General features: G+C 42.8%; 1 protein-coding gene across 1 annotated transcript in view; it reads right to left on the reverse strand.

The window, feature by feature from the left end:
* Window positions 1–19,299, reverse strand: part of Gabra5 (gamma-aminobutyric acid type A receptor subunit alpha5) — a 65,440-nt gene extending 46,141 nt beyond the window's left edge. The window contains exons 1-3 of the mRNA XM_010612932.3: window positions 19,228–19,299; window positions 18,673–18,832; window positions 1,740–1,861 (exon numbers count right to left, since the gene is read on the reverse strand). Coding sequence (XP_010611234.1) covers window positions 1,740–1,861; window positions 18,673–18,758 — 208 coding nt within the window. The 5' untranslated portion in view covers window positions 18,759–18,832; window positions 19,228–19,299. The remainder of the gene's footprint in view (window positions 1–1,739; window positions 1,862–18,672; window positions 18,833–19,227) is intronic.
* Between the last annotated feature and the right edge of the window lie 414 nt (window positions 19,300–19,713).

Below are 19,713 nucleotides of genomic sequence, written 5' to 3' on the forward strand. Positions count from 1 at the left end.
CCTCCTTACATGCCACCATCTACTTGTGCGGAGTGTATTTGTACACACACAGCTGTGTGTGATGTGTACAGCTTGGGTGTCGGCCACCACCGAGACACACTGTGCCTTGGGATGAGGGTGCCCGGGAGGCACCGCCCCATACGGCTGTAAGTCAGGCTACCCGAGTGGGGGAGTGTGCAGGAGCTGAGGGCAGGCTCACCCACACTGGACCCTGTGAGTGCACAGCCCAGGTGCTTGGGAATATTCGGCGGGCAGAGTAAGACGGGCAGAGGAGCCCAATGGGAAGTTTTTGTGCTGAAAGGCAGAGAGTGGCAGTTTGGGCTTTAAACAAATCTCCTTGTTAAGAATGCAAAGATAAGAAAGATAAGGGCTGGGGTTTAGCTCAGTGGTTCCGCCACCTGCCTCGCAAGCACAAGGACCCGAGTTCAATTCCCAGTACCAAAAAAAAAAGCAAATATAAGAACAGAACTAAACTGCTAAGGATATTTGCCAGAGGGCCTCTACCTCTGTTTGTGAAGCAAGCTCAAATGCACCACATCTAAACTGCACCTGGGAACTGCACATAACTCTCAGCACAAACTTAAACCAAGCCTGCCTGTTGTGCTCTGAAAGCACCATCTTCTATCAGCTCACTTTTTGATCGACTTCCACAAAGTACAGTGACCCCCCCACCCGCACTCTCACCGTCTCCCTATGTAGTTACTCGCTGTGAGCAAAGGTCTAAAATTACTACATAGGAAATTCTAGGAATAAATAGTTCAAACTTGTTTTAGCGTAGTGGAAGTCCCCAGTTTACAATCATTCGTGTTGCGATATTTCACAGATATGAAGAGATCTCACATTTCGAACATTTACAGATGCAAACAAATTGTAGAAGTAGCTCGTGTGTCTGGCAGACATTGTCACAGTTGTGCTGCTGTGTGCTTATGGTGCTTAAAAGTAAAAGCTGTTTACAGTATTTGGGTGTGTTTGGGTTTTTTGTTTTGTTTTTCATTTTTTTGCTTTAAATTATATATTTGTGTCAAAGATGTATGACTCATTTTGTTGGATTTATGACAGAATCCATTTAAGACCGTTCTCCTGGAACAGAACTCATTTGTAAGTCAGAGACTTACTGTATCGTATTATAAATTTTCTATTTTATTGTTAATTATTGGTAATCTCTTAATGTGCCTAATTTATAAATTAGGGTGTATCATAGTTGTGTATGTACAAGATAAAATAGCAGAGATGCATCAGTACCATGCAGGCTTTATGCACAACCCTGCAGATCAAGGTTGGTGATTGTAAATAGTACCACTATGCCCACAGCAGACAAATGGACAATTGATTTAAGTGCAAAGAACAATTACATAAACAGTGGTCTTCTAAAAGTGGATTTTCACAAACACAGCAACATCAGGTTAATTTCATATTATTTCCTAACATACTCTCAGCTTTAATCTGCCTGAGAACTGGTTCCTCTATAAAAGAACCAAAATGGATGCTAAGATTACCTGGGAAGAAGGGAGTTTGTAGGGACATTTTAGGGAAAGCACTTTCCCCTTGGCTTTTTGCAATTGGAAAATAACAAAAGATACAGGGCCTGTGGCAGGGCTGGAGCAACCAGCAGCTCCAGATCCTTGCAGTGCAGCTCTTTCAAGGATGTTTGACTTGCAGTAACTGTGAGCCTTCAAGCTCTTGACTGAGGTGCAGCCCTCCCTGAGCCCTTGCCTTCTCTGCCAGGGATTCATACTCACCTCCCAACCCTGGCCGCAGCCTGTTGTCATAGCCATCCAGGAGCCCATCCAGGATCCTGGTGAATATGGTGATGTTGTCATTGGTCTCATCTTTTACAGAACTGGTTGGCATTTGTGACAAGCTTTTTGAAGGGAAACAACAAAAAAAAAAGGAACAGTTAAAACTTGTACTGCTTCTTACAAATTCTTCATATATAGTGACTCATCTTCGAGGGGGGGCATTTGGTAAGGGATCCCACAGACTGCCAGGTTACTGTTTGCCTCCATCAGCCCCAGACCCTGAATAGCCTCAGTTCTGCTCCAGGCTAAATGTTGACCAGCATGCCTCAAAATCCCCCACTCAAAATCTGTCCATCTCAAAATCTACCACTCCTTGATTCTGAGAAGCTGTTTACTGTCAAGGTTTTAATATTTTTGAAACAAGTTAGCAAGTGGGCTAGCAAGGTCTAATCCACTCCCGGGAGATTTCAAAGGAAAACAAAGGTGGATGTCATTAAGTAGCCACCTGCAGTGGTCTGGGTATGAAGGGAAATAGTGAAAAACTTTAAGTTGAAACAAGGCCATGTGCCCTAACCCTACTGCATCCTTAGGTGGATTGGAAGCATTTGTGCCATGAGCAATATGCCAGGAGTGGATGGTTAGAAATTACGAGGTGTGTGACATATCTTTGGGCTCCCACACCGGACCCCAACAGCTGATGACCACATCCAGTGTGACCCAACACATCACAGCCATGGTAAAAGCCCTGGAAGAGCGGAGAGCTGCTGTCCATTCATCCATTGAGGGATGCTGAGGCCAGAATCAATGTACAAGTACAACTGCTCCACCCAGTTCTTGAAAATGGGTCATTTTCATTGATTGCATTTAAACACATCAATTCTTTACTGGTCTAAAGCTATGTATTGCCTTTGACTGAGAGGGTATAAAGTTCTCTTGATCTAATTTTCACACTGCCTTTAAAATGCATATCATGGAAACTCTAACAAGTTGAAGTGTGGTACTGAAATTCAGAGGCCATAGACATATCATTTTACTCTGTGACTTAACATTTAAAGTATCAAATTGCCCTGTTTGTTTCACCCTTCAGAAAGACAAAGAGCCAAAACTCACATAGCCTTGAAATTATCTAGGGCCATGAAAGAAAGAACATTCCATGTTGCTCTTGCTCAGCTGTGTGATGAATGGATAAGCCAAGTCTGGCCTCATGGTCCTCTTCTCGTGGTGTTCTAACTGCTGTCAGTTTCTTTATTCAGCTTTAGGTGACATCCAAATGCCTAGTTTTTGGAAGGACCTTACTGCCTCTTTAACTTACAAATGGAGATGAGAGAATATGCACTAGTAAAAAAGCAGAGTAGTCCTTTATCCATGGTTTAAGTTTTTGCTGTTTTGGTTACTTAAGATCAACTGTTCTCCAAAACTATTAAATGGAAAATTCTAGAAATAAATGATTCATAAGGTTTAAAGTGTGTGCTCTTCTGAGTAGTGTAATGAAATCTCAGACCTGTCCAGGATATGAGCCAGTCCTCTGACCAGCATATCAATACTATATGCACTACCTACTCATGAGTCACTTCACAGCTTTCAGTTACCAGATGGGTGGGCATGGATCATAGTGCTGTATTCCAGTAACTTTATTTTACTGAAGAGTTGCCACAAAGTGTAAGAGTAGTGAAGCTGAAGTTTTATCATAATATATGGTTATAATTGTTCTGTTTTATTACTGTGGTTGCTAGTCTCTTTATCCAGGGGTTCCTAAGTAATAGAGGTAGAGGTGATGGGTGGGAGAGCAAGAGAAGCTTTGTCTGTATTTGGAGCTGTTCCTGTGGATTGTATCATCACTGCTTGAGCTCCACCTCCCATCTCATCAGCAAGGGCACTGGATTCTCATAGGTGCACAAAACCTACTGTGAACTGCATATGTAGAAGATCTGTCTTGTGCACTGCTTATGAGAATCTAATGCCTGCTAATCTGAGGTGGGGCTGGGGCAGTGATGCTAGCACTAGAGAGCAGTGGCAAATGTAGATGAACATTACCAGACAGGCTAAACTGCAGAGGCCATAATAAATTAAAGGCTTGCAGACTCAGGTCAGAATCTTACCAGTGCGTGGCAAGTGATGACTAAGCTACATCTTGTGGCAGGCTTTACAGTGGCAAATGAGTTGATGTACTTCAGTGGCGTGGCTACATCTGGCAGGAAGCTATCAGACAGCACCCAACACTTATTTTAGTTTGCACATGTTTACCCACCCTTTTATTTCCCACTTCAATCTGTGCCTCTTTCCCACACTGCACCCTCATCTCAGTCACAATTTTGGTAGCACATCAGCTAACCCTTGCCAAAATGAGTAAAAACAAAATGCCTATGGAGAGTTTTGAAAAGGGGAAAAGACCCAATCATTAAACAGCTGAAGATTCTAAGACTACCAACACAAAGAAAGCTGGACTTAAAAAAAAACATACCAAGTGTCTTATGTAAACTATGGGTTCACTGCAATAGGTGATTCACATTCTCTAAGTGGTCTTGTATGTTATGTGGCCACCAGCTATCCAATGAAACCACAAATCCTTTAAACCACTTTGCCACATGAAAACCAAACAGTCTGAATTAAGAAAAGCAAGGCTTTGGAGTTTTTCATGAGAAAAACAAGTGAACACAAAGAACAGAAGTAATTACTAAAGGCCACCACCACTTTATCAAGTGTGTCTGCAATGATAGCATCATTCTTAGTGGCTAATTGGATTGTTAAAGTTAAGAAACCCTTTGTTATTGATGAAGAGTTGGTCTTACCTGCTGCTAAGAATATTTGTCATGAACTTTGAGGCAGCAGTTTAGAAGGTGGCATATGTTCCTCTTTTGGCTGTTACCATAAGTAGACAAACTGCTAAAATAGCAGAAGATACTGAGGTACAATTGTTAGAGAAGATTAATGAGTAATTGTGATATGCATTCCAGTGTTGCCAACAGGGCAACATTGCTTACTTTTGTGTGATAATATTTTTCAGGAGGATATACATTAGGCTATGTTATGTGCACTTTTGTCGTCAACAAACACCACAGCTATAGGATTTTTCAAATCTTTGAATGATTATGTAGCAGGAAATGGAACTGATCCTGAAAAGATTGGCTGTTTTGAATAGGTAGCTCTCTGGATTCACTATTCAGGTCAAAGAGGTCATTTCTGATGTGAGTGTATGCACTGAGTCATCCACAAAGAAATGTTGCCTAGCCAAAAAAAAAAAAAAAAAAAGTACCTAAACTTAACATCTTGCAGGATATAATTTAAATTATCAGTCTTTTAAAGTATTTGCTGTTAACTTGTGCCTCTTTGTGCAGCTCTGTGAGGAGATGGGTGTAGAGCAATAAACATCTTCTCTGATACACAGAAGTGAGATGCTTTATAAAGGTAGATAGGGGCTGGAGTATTTGAGTTATAAGAGACTCTCCATAGGTATCTTAAAAAAAGAAAAAAGCTCACTATTGCCAGCACATTTCAGTGACACAGAATGGGTCATGAACCTTGCTTGTGTGTCATATTCAAAATGATCAGTGAAATCAATCTGTCACCTCAGGGGAGAACAACTATGTTCAAATTGGCAGCTAAAGTGGCTGCATTCCATGCCAAACTGGAATTATGGGCTGATGAGTAAAGATTAGGATTGACATATTTCAAATACTAGCAAATTTTAAAAGAGACTGCTTTCTCCCACCTGGTGCATGATCAACTATATCAGCTTTCCAAAAAACTTTAGCAATACTTCCCAAACACAAAAGACCCCTGAACCAGAAGGACTGGATCTGTGACTAACCCATTTTTACAAACAAAATGAAATCAACTTTATCTGTAAAAGAAGAGAATCAACTGCTTGAGTTTGCAAATCACAATGGTTTTAAAAGTGTGTTTGAGATAACTTCAAATATCCACATTCTAGATTAAAGCCAAGGTGGAATAACCTGAGATTGCCACAAAAGCACTGAAAGGCTTGCTTCCATTTTCAGCTTCCTGTCTTTGTAAAACAAGGCTTTGTGCAGTGACAACAACCAAAAACAAGATTATGGAGTAGACTGGACATAAGCAACACACTTCTGGTGTCTCTCATCACTCCTAGGTGGGAGCATCTGGTTGCAGGAAAACAAGCTCAGGGCTCCTACTGATTCTGCATTATAGTGAGTTGTATTTCACTACATATTGAAATGTATTAATAACAGTGATAAAGTACACAATGAATGTAATGCATTTGAATCATTCTGAAACTATCTCCCACCCGCTTCCTGGTGCATCCAGGAAACCGTCCCTAGTGCCAAAATAGTTGGGGACTGCTATCTTAGTGTATCTAATTTACAAATTAAACTTTATCATAGGCATTGTGTTTCCGGAAAGATACTGTATACAAGTGATTTGATATTATTTCTCATTTTAAGAATCTACAGGAGGTCCTAGAATATTTCCCTCATGGTTAATAGAAAACTACTATATCTTAATGTTTCATGGAAAGTTTTCTAAACTATTCCATTATCTGTTGTGAAAATGTTCTTAAATTACATTCTATCTGAACATCCTTGACTATTAGAAGACAAAGACTTGCTGACATGATGGACCATAATTAGGTGGTGTCCCTGTGAGTGCCACTCCCTTCACTGCCTCTGTGAGTGGAGACAAAGGCTCACTGCTCCACGAGCTCCACGGGATCACGATCCCACTTGATTCTCAATCCCACTCCACAAACACTGCATCCTTTCTGATGGCAATGGGATAGGATGCAATGCTTAAGAATCCCAAAGTTCAGCTTCTACCTAGTGACGTGACTCTTTTAAACACTTTAAGTATGTCTACATATATTTGTACATAACTGTGGCTGTTCTTGGAGGAATTTCAATTTTGACTATTCTGCCAAGCCCCTGTATGATAGGGGCCATGGCTGGGGTCCTACAGGGTTTCCTTCACTGTGCTAACTATAGATAGGTACTAATAAGGAAGGAACAGATTCTAAAACAATGCCTTAAATGTTTCTCCAGATAGGCAGGGGCTTTTGTTTTTTCTATGAAGATCTCCACATCCATGTGGCTATGAAATACACCCCCTTTTCAGCCACTAGGAGGAAGCCTCTTGCTTCATCACAGAACACAGAGCTGTGTTTCCTTAGCCCCCTGGCAGAGACTCCCTTCAGGGGGACACCACAGATGTCAGGGGACCTGGAAGCGCCTCTGTCACCAGGCATCACCTTTCAGGATTATATGTGAGGTCCAGTACCCTCAGGCTGCCCATCTTATCACAAGCACTTGAAAAATACGTGACACAGACACACTGGATCCTCACCGAGAGGAAATATGTAGTGTGATGGGTGAGACCTCTTGGTGGAACTCTTTTCCCTGAGTGCTCACTCTATGGAGCTCAGGGAGCAACTGGCTACTGACATTACCATTCAGCTCCTCTTAACCATACAGAGTTCAGCACGAAGCTCTGCTCACCTTGGGCATCCCTGTGGGTGAGTGCCTGCTTCAAAGATGAGTTCAAGGTTCTCCTCTCTGGAGTGGGGTTTTGTGACCTGAGATATTAATCTGTTACTGCTGACAACAGCCTTTGTGTTCATCACTTTCTCAAAGCTGGAACAAAACACCCAGCACCCACAACTTAAAGGAGGACAGGTTTATTTGAGCTTGTGCTGCTTAGAGGCTTCAGTCCACATCCTGCTGAACAACATGGCAGAAGGGCATAGTGAGGAAAGCTGCTCATGTAATGGCAGCTGGGAAGCAGAAAGTGAAGGAAGGGGCCAGCTCTTCCAACCAGGCTCTGCCTCCTAGAAGTGTATGAGCTATGAACTCCTAGATCCTGATGATACAATCACCTTCCAAAAGCCCCACCTCTAAACACATAAACCTTTTGTGAGACATTCTAGATCTAAACTGAATTTTCCCCTCCTGACTCTCAAAAGACCTGACATCTATCTCTTTATGCAAAGTGCATTTAGTAGGCTGGGTGTGGTGCACACCTCTAATCCCAGCACTCGGGAGGTTGAGGCAGGAGGACACCCAGTGTTTGAGGCTAGCCTGAGCTACGTAGTGAATTCAAGGCTAGCTTGAACTGCATAGAAAGACCCTGTCTCGAAACAAAAACAAAAACAAAATGCATTTAGTTCACCTGGAAGAGTTGCCAAGTCTCAGCAGTTCTACCATTACTGAAAAGTCCAAGTCCAAAGTCTCCTCTCCACTGAGACATAAAGCAAACACTTAGATGTGTGTCCCTGAAAAATTTAAAAATTTAAATTGTGCTTACCTACAATGGAACAGGGTAAATATTTCCATTAAAAAAGGGAGAATAGGAATGGGATAGAAAGGAATGGGCAGCTGCTGAGTCCTGTAGTTCCATGTCCAGCACTTGGGTAAGCTGTAGCAACAGGTGAGCTCCAAAGGATATGGGTGCTCTGTCCCTGCGGCATTGCTGGTTGCAGCCCTCATGGCCTCTCTCTTTGATGGCTTTGCTCACTGCTTGCAGCTTTCTTCAGCAGATGTTGCATGTTTCTCGCTTATCAGACTTCCTGAGGCCTCAACTATGCTTTTTGTTTCACTCTCCCAGCTTCATACATTGCCTTCTCAGGGTCACACTGCCTGGCCTCCCAGGCCTCCCTCTGATACTGGGTGGAAGCTTCTACAGTCCCATACTCATGTACTCTGTATACCTGAAAAACTAGCACCACATTGTTGACTGCAAGTGCTGTTGCCAGCTGGAGAAGCAACTAGGCCCCCTTGGATCATGGCTACATCACCCTTTGAGTTTCTGGATGGCTGAACTTTGAGAAACTCTTTTCTAGTTGTCCATGAATGAGCTTGGATCCCTGGGTTTCATTCTCAAACCAGAGTCTTTCACTTTTGCACCTTTGAGCCTGGGAAGGGTAGAGACTTACTGATTTCTGGGCTACCAGCAAGGTGTCCTTCTACTGTCCTGATGCAAAGCACTTGGCTTCTTATTAATGCTAGCCTTTTCAATAACCAAACTTTCCTCAGCCCCAACTTCAGAGGAGCTTTCTTTCTGGCCTCCAGTAAAATTGTTCAAATTTCAAAAAGCTGCACTTTTTGGTCCTAATCCTATAGAAGATATGGCTAAAAATAAAAGCCAGCACTACCGATGCCATGGCCTGGATGTCTGGCTACCTTGAAATTTTTCTCCAACAGATATGGAATAGAGAGCTGGCGTCTGTAGAATTTGATCCATTAAAAGGCTTATTTCACCAGCAGAGCGTCAAGAAAAAAAAAAAACTGAGAGTCTTCACGAAGAGTAAACATGTAATTCTGTAAACCTTTCACCTCTCCTTGTTGTTTTACACCTGACCTTTTCAGGGCATTTGATTCCAAGACTTTTGCATTAGTTTCTTCCTGACTTTTGGGCCCCAGAGGTTTGGTCTTCATGGATGGGGTGTGGGGAGTCGGAAAGGAAGAGCAGTTTTAAGCCTCACCTATACTCTCTAATATCCTTCCTGTGCAGCCACACTGGAAATTGAGGGCTCTGGGCTGAGCTGGAAAAGGAAAGTGTCCTGTGAGTCACCTTCCAGAGTGCCTCCAATGGCCCAAGAGCCTCTCTCCTCCAGTCCATCTACAAAGCGGCCCTGCAGCTTATTCCAGGAGCTCATGTGCCAGGTACTAAGGTGAAAACTAGGAGCACGAGACAGCAAAGATAGCCACAACCTCTAAGACATGACTGCCTTCTGCAGGTATCAGTTGTGTTTCCAGAGAATTTCTGTTCAACATGGTAGGGGCAAGAATCCAGTGTCACTGTGAAAAACACTGTAAGATCACAAAAGAGAGAAAACTCAAGCTTTGCCTGGCTTCAGAGGAAAAGCCAACCAGAGTTTCCCAGCAGGAAGACTGGGTGTCAAGCCAACAAAGTGGGTGCAGACAGAAGGTATTGTGAACAGTGGCCTGACACAGGAAACTGTGTTGTTTGCAGATCACATGTGAGACTCTGGTGAAAAGGACAACATAGGGCTGGGGATGTCAAGCACTTGCCTCATCTGTGAGAGGCCCTGGGTTTGAGTTCAGCAACACAAGGGAGGGGCAACATGTGCTAATGGAGAGGCACAGGTCAAACCATAAAGGACTCTGCATGTTGTGTTATCCTGGGCTATTCCTGAAGGTGATGGGGGCACTGAAGCTCCTTCCTGAGACCCTTAGACCATTTCTGAGTGATAGGCTTGGGAGAGGCCAGGCTAGAGTAACAGGGACCAGTTACTCGGCTCACAATAGAAGGGATAAGAGGAGGGGTGGGTGGAGTTTATTGGCTGGATCTCCCTGCACTCCTCTGCTCTCTCTCCCGCTCTCCCTAAGTGTGGTATTAGTACGCAGTCCAGTTTGGGCTTCAACCCCTGGACTTGAGTGATCCCCCAGCTCTGTCTCCCAAACAGCAAGAACTATAGGTGTGTTCCACCATGCTGGGGAGATGAAGAGAAAGGAGAGGTTGAAATATATAATAACAGGAAACTCAGAGAAAACTGACTCTAAAATCAGCCAGTTACCCACACGGGATAAATTCCGTGTAGAATTAATTCATCACAATTAGCCTTCCATATCTGTGGGTTCCATATCTAAAGATTTAACCAACCACTGACAGAAAATGTTCAGCAAAACAATGGCATCTCTACTAGAAAGACAGACTTTTTTCTCATCATTATTCTTCAAGTAATACAGTATAATAATTATTTACACAGCATTTACATTGTTTAATCTAGAGATGGTATAAAGCTTGCCAGAGGATATGGAAGGCTTATAAGCAAACACTGCTATTTTATACAATATCATGGTTTGGTGTGGAGGGGATCCTAGAACCAAGGGCCCCTGGATGCGGAGGCCCCAAATGTGTTCTGAAAGAGAAGAAAGCAAGGAGTTGTATTTTTTACTAAGACCTAAAAGTATCATTTTAAAGAACTTTACAGAACCTGTCTACACCAGCTGTCTATTGGTGTAGATCTTTACACCGATCACCTATCCACTAGATTTTAAACTCTAATAAGAATAGTAATACGCTGTAGATTCCATCCTTAAATCTGTTCCACTCTACCAAGTGGTGAAATAATATTACCTTATTGTGGTATTTTAAGAGTACAAGTTATCTCACAACCAGGGAAGAAATCTTCTAGGTATTGTTTCACCACATTTGGTACTAGTGAAGAAAGTGTGTGATGGATTTACTTGTGATATAATCTCTGCTGACATCAACAGACACTCCTGGTTTACCTAAAATGGGATCAAGAATGGCAACTGCTGACAATTTCAATGTGAAATTACTTTAGGTGTCAACAGGATTTGTTTCATGCTTCGGCTATCTGTCTTCTGAAACTGCATTCTTTGCTAGGTATTTGATTACTTCTGAGAAATATATCTTAACTTTGTTTGTTACTTTAAGGTCATTATTTAGGTGCCTCTAAATGGCAACATTTGTAATGTTTTCCTCAAGTACTTTTGTAAGCCACATTTAAATGAAAAATAGCGCATAACAGAAAAAAAACCATGGTGAACACTATCTAGACAATGAATATCAATCCTGAGTTTCCAACGAGAGCTCCTGATCAGATGGAATCGTGAATTTCGAATATATTTAATATAGCTAAAATCCTGGGTAGGAAGCATTAGGTCAGAGCTCTTAGACCCTTCCCATTTTCTTGGGCCCCACACTGAGGTCCTCCATGCCCTGCTTTTCAGATGGCCAACTCAAGCTCAAGTCTTTTCCCGATTACAGCCTTCCCACAGGGTCCCCATGTCCCAGACACTGCTGACCAATCTGGAGCCCTGTAGACTCTAGAAAAGAGCCCGAGTCCTATGGTCCTGCAGCCCCATTCCCCACCTTGCCTGCCCAGGTGCTCAGACTCAGTCCTTTCCCTCTCCCTAACCACCCTGGGTAGCCCACCCCGTATGTGATGGGGCAGCACATGCAATGTCCTGGTCTGTATCACATGATGTCCCTTATTCCTTCATCGTGGCCATTAGGAAATATCTGCTGTAATAGCTCGACTTAAAAATTCTCGATTCTCCCACTATTCCCTTGCAGTTATTTCTGTATTCTTTGCGCCTCTTCTTGACAAAACCCGCTGGAAGAGTTATCAACATTAGAAATCCCCGATGCCTCTCCTCCATTCTCTTGCTTCTGCTTTCATCTGGCCCCAGTTCCCTCCATCTGAAGGAAACTTCTTTCTTGAAGGCCAGGAATGAATTGTAAGTACATTGACAAATCCAAAGATCAGTTCTCCATCCTCATTTGAGTGGGTCTGTGAGCAACACGAGGCAGAGCTGGACACGTCATTCTTCCTACAGCCTCAGGCACTGTTCTTTGTTCTCTTCACTTGCCTTTCTTCCTCAGTCTTGCTGCTCTCCCAATCTTGTCTTCCTGACATTTGAACACTATAATGTTCCAAGGCACAATTCAGGGGCTTCTTTTCCTTTGTATCTACACTCAAACGGTGTCAGATCTTATCCAACCCAGTGGCTTCCAATATCTACTACCCACAGTGGAAGAATCTTGACTCCAGGCATCTAGCCCAATCTCTTCCTGACCTCCAGACCTCTGCATCCTCTCTGGACACACACCTGTCTGGTCTCTTCCTTTGCCTATCTCATACCCCACAGGGTTTAACATGACCATAACTACACTCATAATTTTCTCTTCCCAAATATCTTTCCTCCTGTTTTCTCTAGTTCATGATAGATCATCGAACCCCTCAGGTTTCCAGGCAAAATACTTAGTAGAATCTTGGGGGGACGTTCTTAATTCCTTTTTTTCCTTCATGTGCACATCCACCCATTAACAAATTCTGCTGGCCAAAAGAGCACCTTCCCTGGATCATTTCGAAGGCTGCATAACTGCCTGCACTGCAGCTTCCCTTTCTTCCCTGCCACCCAGTCCAGATCCCATTCAATTCTATTCATTCAGCATGCAACATGAGCTTTACAATGTAAGTTAAATCATTGCCCCATCAAAATTGAATCCCATTTCTCTCCTACCGTACTCAAAACCACTTGACGAGCCCGGCCTCACTAAGTGATGAATCCTGAGTAGTCTCAGAGACTCACGAAGCCAAGGCAAAAGGATTGCTTGAGTTCAGAAGTTCAAGAACAGCCGGGCAAAATAGTAAGACCAATGTCAAAAACAACAAAACCCCACTCAATGGCCCTCTTCAGCTTTCAAGGTAAAAGTGACACCACCAAGAAGGGCTACACAAGGTCCTTCATGATCTGAGCCGCTCGACACCTTCCTCTCTGTTTGTACCTCCTATCACTGCACACTCTGATCTCTTTCATCCACACCCACCCCTGTCCTGAACCTCTCCAGCAGGTCCCACTGTGCACTCCCTGTCTTTTCTGCCTGGTCAGTCTTCTCCGCAGATGCTGCTGCTCACATCCTTACTTCCCTTGGGGCCCTGCAGCAGCACCTCTTACCAGCACATTCCTTATCTCATATTCTGAATTATACTTCATAGCAACAGCATAACTTATACTTATGTTTGCTTCCTTTCTCTTGCACAACAGAATGCACCTTCTTAAAGGCAAACTCTGCTCTGCCCCTGTGGAGCCTGGCCCATGGAAAGATCCATATATGCTGAGGTTGCAGTAGGGCAATGTCCCCACAATGTCCACACAAGGGATGCACTGCAGACATGGTTCAGATTATGGGTCCTGCCAGCCTCTGGGATAATACATATCATGGGTCTGTTGATCAGAACACCCAGAAAGAGGACAGCTATGAACTCAGCACTCACACATACTCCCGAACTGTGTAAGCATTTAGCATCGGTTGGGCAATGAATGGATCCCTCACATCAGCCCTGTGAGGCAGGCCCCACCATCGTCCCCACTCTGAGACCCAGAAGGGAGGAGCAGGCATGTTAAGCAATTTTTGACATCATGCACAGAGCATGCAGCAGCTGTGATTATTGCTAGGCCTCCTCTGTCAAAATAATACTTTGCACCACTCAAATATTCCCAGCAGTCTTCAGATGGGAAACAACTGATTGTGGAGTGATGGCCCAAATGTTCTTGTTCATTGGAAAACTGACCAGTCCTATGTTTCATGAACTTTCAGATCCCATCTTCTGATTTTGAAATAAATAATTGAATGCACATAAAATGGAGTTTTCAATGAACTCCTAAAGCCTGCTTCAGAATGTGTGTTGCTGGTCCTAGATTATAAACCCTTCTCTGGTTAATAAGCTCTATCTTGGTTTTATTCAGACTGTTCACATAATAGTGTTATTTGAGCTCTAGATTAGTATATTTTTTTGTTTCCAATACATAGATTTCCCCCATGCATCCACTTTCAGAGGTTTGTAAATATGAAGACATTCTGGAGAAGGCTTTGCAGTGGGAATAACAGCCCTGTTTGGCATCCCTGCGCTGCGATGGTCCCTGATCCTACTGTTTTCTGATGGCAGAAATCAGACATGCTCCTCTAAGTTCTAACTAGAGGTCTTTAACCCAGAAAATGAAAGAATGTTGTGAATACTGAAAGTTACATTTTTAAAAAAATGCATTCTGAAGGTTGTGGGATGCACCTATATACACACTGATAATTTGCAGTAAGAGATTATGATGAGACATCTTTTTGCTTTTAGTTCTAATCCTTTCCTCTGACACTCTACACCAATTAAAATGTGCATCTTATGCCACTGAATCTTTGCAGAAATCTGGAGGCTCACACTCTCCTTCTCCCCTTGAAGTGAGGCAGTGACTCATCTCAGAGCTGGGTGCCAGCTGGTGTCCACTGAGAGCTGTGCTCCACTGCCGTCCTTCTGAGTGCTTCTCACTACCCACTGGCACGATGGACACACTGAAAGTTTCCTTCATAAAGTGCATGGTGCAAGTACTTTATCATACAGCCTTTTTAGAAAGATGTGCTTACCTACATGTTGCTCTAGATCTGTGACTTTCCCTACAGCCTAGATCCAGATGACCCACTGCTCCTGTCCTTGGGAACTGCTTCAGTGGCGCTCTCTAAGTGTTTCTGTAATTGCGAGAATGTCTGTATGTTCTGGGCCTCATGAACCTGCAGCTAAGGGCAGAAAGATTTGTCATGTGGGGATACATAAGAGTGAATGCCCCATTTAAGATATTGTGAGTGCCTGCATGATTCAGACAGAATGTACTTTCTGTTCCAGTTAAGAGAAAGCAACTGTCCTTGAGCTCCCCTATGAAAAGGGCCCCTGGACAGCAGAGGCGCAGCTGCCTACCCATGTAAACATAAAGAATAACCTCTCTTCATATCCACAAGCAACTTCCCCGAGAACCTGCTTCTCGCTGCCAATGACAACATATTGTTTTCCAAAGCCTAATTGTGGCTCCCATGTAACAAGAGTTTGACACATTTTTTTCCTCAACAGATAAGTCTCTAAAGTTCATTTAGTACAATGAAGTGAATGGAATCAGACTTTACCTTATGTTCAAATTGGTATATCCTGAAATGATTACTGATCTATCAAGTCTGATAAAGCATAACTCTTTGAATGATGACAAATTAACTCCATTTAAACTTAATATTATATATTTGGACATACATTAATTCCAATATTATTTAAGTGCTGGTTTTTCTCTCCATGTTCTTTGGGTTACTAGTGCCATTAAAATTATTATAATGGCTTAAGTCATCTTATGTCTCCAAATGGGCCATAGCAGAAGGACAGCTGTCAAATTAAGCCTGGGTTCAGTTGTATGCTTGACTCATGTTCTGTTCTATAATTCAATACTAATAGAAAAATTTTAAAGGTGTTGAAAATAAACTGCTGCTAGTGACTTATCAAACTTAGACTAGGACTCAGAGAAAGAAAAGAAATAATACTTATAGTATATTAAAAGCAACTGCACATTAATTTATCTTATAGAATTGCCAAATATATTTCTCTTCTCACAAATGCATTTTCTGGCTGCCAGTCGTACATCTTTAACCCACTCTGCATGTAAACTTAGTACATGTGCAAAACCTAGCCCATTGCCTCAAATCTTCTTTCCCCGCCTGACTTCCTGACTTCCTGTAAGTCTCCTCTTCCCTGACTTCCTGTAAGTCTTGCCTCTTGTACCATCTGTGTTACTCCAGTCCTACAGTCATGTTCAAATCAGGGCCTCTCTCACTTCCCTTTTAAGAGAAAAATTGGAGCTTACCCAAACCTTTTATCCCTTCTAACCTCAGAGTACAAAAATTCTCTCTACCTGGAAGCAGAAAAAACTTTCAACCTCCCCCCATCTTGATTTGATCTATAAAAAACCAACTGTAATCAAATTAGGGAGGGTAAGAAGTAACCAGGCAGAATGACATTTTGAAGTCTATTGAGTAAAGAGTTCCAGCAGTTATGTGATTTGCAAAGTTCCCAAGTTAGCTATTCATCCTTCCCACTTCCCTGGCTGGAAAATGGGGTAATGGTGTTCCACTCATGTGGCTGCTCTTAGAATTCACTTAAAATTAATATAAAATAAATATAAAATTAGATACTCTCCATTGTGGTAGCTATTATTCCATCAAAGCCCGAAATCAAACAATGTTATGACACTTTCTTTAGGCTTTGACAAAATTATTCTCATGTAGACCTAGGAAATATGCACATGAGAGGACCTTCACATAGGCAGAGAAATAAATGGGACTTGAAATCTTTTATGATTTTTTGTGGCTATTGAGAGGTATTCCCTGCTGGACAGTGTGTGCAAGTTGGCGTCTCACTTTCCTAAAACCTCGTTTTATCGAACACAGCTGGACGTGCAGGGTCAAGAGTATAAAAGCAGTCAAAGAGCCTGCTGTAAAATTCCACTTACAGGAGTATCTTCTTGCAGAAGTACTCCCACGTATTTTAAAAAGTTGCAGGCCATGGATGTTCACTACAGTACTATTAAAAACATCATAAGCATCCCAAATGAGGGGAATAGCTAATAAAAATCCATTCGTGCACTGTAATAATATCTGCCCACTTTGGAATCGCATGGTTTAAAAAGTTTGTGATGACAAAGGTTCAATTATAAAGAAGCCGAGTGCACAGTATGATCCTAGCTGTAGAAAAATACGCACAAAGCAAGGAAAAGCAAAAAGGGAATGTAAATGACGAATACCTTTGGTAGAATCAAAGACATTATCCTTTTTTATGTATTTTACTGAATATCACACATTTTCTGCAGTTAGTAGGCATTGTTCTATGTTGGACTATAAAAACTAAAATATTTAAAGCTCCATCATTAATTTTCTGGGAAGAATGCAGGGTCTCCTACCACTTGCTCACTGTTTCCTTCCAGGAACTAACAATTTCCTCTGTATGCTGAATACGGTTGAAGAAAGCTATGGAATTAAATAAGAAAGAAAGCATGCTGGTCTCTTACAGTTACACTGCTCTTACCCACTCCTGATTTCAGACTTGTACCTACCACAGACTATAGTAAATTCCCACTTATTCAATGTAAATTCACAATAATCTGTGTTGGCCAAAACATTATAAAGAAGCTATGTTTGCACGTCTAGCACATTCTTCCCTTCTAAAGTATCTCTAGATAAATGCAATATATCAGTAAGCAAATGGACTATGCAATGTATTAATTTGCAATACTGACTGTCCTACAGGATTTCACTTATATACATAGCTTACATTCAGAAGAACACAGTGAACATCATAATTTATAGGATGTGACAGCTGGAGAAAACTTGGAAAGGAAGAGCTTCATTTAATAAAGAAACTAAGGGCATGGGAGGGTAGGAGTGCCCTGGATCCCAAGGGACACACAGAGGCTTGCAGCACTTGTACATACCATGCACCTGTTTCCATTATATGGTTAGAGTGCACAGGCTGACTGGCTCGTGGTGGTGAGGCCCTTTAGCCCTGCTGGACATCTCCCTGGAAGGCTCAGTTTATGCTCAGACACACCTGGACCAGTCACCCTGAGAAATCTTAAGTCACACCCCTCCCATCCTCTGTCTTCCCTTGCTCAGACCTGGAAGGGTCAGAAAAGCAGAGAACGTCCTCCTGACAAATCAAAAAATGCCAGGGAAGTAAGTGTCTTTCTGCTTGCATGTAGAAGGATCTCGCCAAGCTGCAGCAGAGCAACTGCACATTCTTCGACATTTTATGACTTACACCCAAGCAGGGTGCTCTGTACCACCCCTGGAACAACGTTTTGGCAACTTAAGTTCTGAAATTTGATTATCGTCCATTAGCTTCAAATTTAAAGACTTCTGATTAGCCAGAAAAAGTATGAGGCAGTAGAGGAAAGGGGGAAAGATGGAAAATTAGCTTCATAAGAGCATTCATCTGGAATGCTGCTTATCACTAGTTTGGCAGTGAAAACATAAGGTTAGATCCAGCACATGGATACTAAAATGCCAAAATGGAAGAAGTTAATGGAAATGATAGCACCAGTGCCCAAGGGTGTCTCTCAGACCCTCTCACGGTGTGTAGAGTTGGTCTCTGCAGTTGTGCCTCGCTGGACAGTTCCACACTCTGGGCCGTGTAGTCCTTCTCACTGTCAACTGCATGGCATGGGCCTGACTTCAAAGGCAAATTCTTCACACAACAGAACCAAGGAGGGCGATCAGAACATGACACAGGACCTTGTCTACCAAGCAGTGGATGCCCTTCATGCAAAAGAACTTCTGAAGTTTGTTTTAAGTTAAGGAGGAGGAAACACAGCTTTCTCTGAACTGTCTTCTGGATCTATTTCTGAAAACATAATCTTGCCTCTTTCCTCCAACTCCTACCAGAGAACCCACCAACAGAAGTAACCTTGCTCAGGGAAAAAAGTGTGGACCACAAGCAAGACAACTTCACTTATTTACAACCAGCAGGAGGGTGTAGGTCTGCAGAGGATGCAAGCCAGAGCTTGCTGAACTGACAGTTTTCTCTGTAAGGCTTCAAAATGGCACCAGTGCCCCTAAATTGTTAGAAGAAGAAGGAGAAGAAAAAAAAAAAAAAGCACAGAGGCTAACTTACCCAAAGTGACTGGATAGGTTCATGGAAATACAAAAGAGCAGGAGGTTTTTGATCATGATAAAGCTAGAGAACATTCCATTGTCCATTCCCAGTAAGAATAATAGTCGAAGCAGATCAATTTGGAAGAATTGCTGTTCTTCTCTCCAACTTAATCTTGAAGCTGGAAAGCACACAAAGGGGGAAAGCATATGAACCTGAACATTTTTGTCACTGTGCTGGGAAGGCATACTGCCACTCCAAGCAGTTAACAAAGAAAAGGGACCTGCGGTCACTGCCCAGCACACACACACACACACACACACACCCACACACACCCGAGGTGTTTTCCATTACCGTCCCTGGGCAGTAAGGTGCGGTGTAAAAAGTTACAGTACGGCTTCCATTTACATTTATTCGGCTGCAGAATCATTCTGATTTTTTCCAGGTCTCAAACACTATTTTACTTTTAAGCACCTTATTAAATGGCCCATTAGTCCAATTATTAAAATAAATGCCTGACGTAATCTGAGCAGCTGTATTCTGTATCTGTCAAATCCACAAGTGGAATAAATTTACCTTGCTGAAATATTTGCCGCTCGTTCACAGCTAACACGCGATTCCTTGTGCTGCAAGATGCTGAGAGAAAGCATGCAGAAAGAGGAAGAAAACACACGTTTAAGAAGCAAGTCCTACACAGGATTGGGATAGCAGCACAGCTGCCGGTAAGACAAGCCTAGCGCGTTCTCCTCATCCTGCCCCAGGACTAAAGGACTGATGGCCTCATTTGGGGAAATCTCTCAGTCTGGACCGGATGCTAATGAAAGCATCAGATTCAGGCAGACGCTGTCCGCGGGCGCTACCCTTAGAGCAGGCACATATTTCTCAACATGCGCATAACGCAAATAGGTGCTCCTGACCACGAGCACCCGGGAGTTCGCAAAGGAACATTCTTCCGGGGACACCCCCCAAAACTCCAGAATGGGGAAGCACACAACAGGTACTTCCCCCTCCCAAGCGAAGGCCCTGAAACTCCCGAGGAGGGACGCCAGCCGCTTCCCGGCT

Source organism: Fukomys damarensis, unplaced genomic scaffold (genome assembly GCF_012274545.1).
Source record: "Fukomys damarensis isolate Sample0158 unplaced genomic scaffold, DMR_v1.0_HiC HiC_scaffold_7, whole genome shotgun sequence".
Taxonomy (NCBI): domain Eukaryota; kingdom Metazoa; phylum Chordata; class Mammalia; order Rodentia; family Bathyergidae; genus Fukomys; species Fukomys damarensis.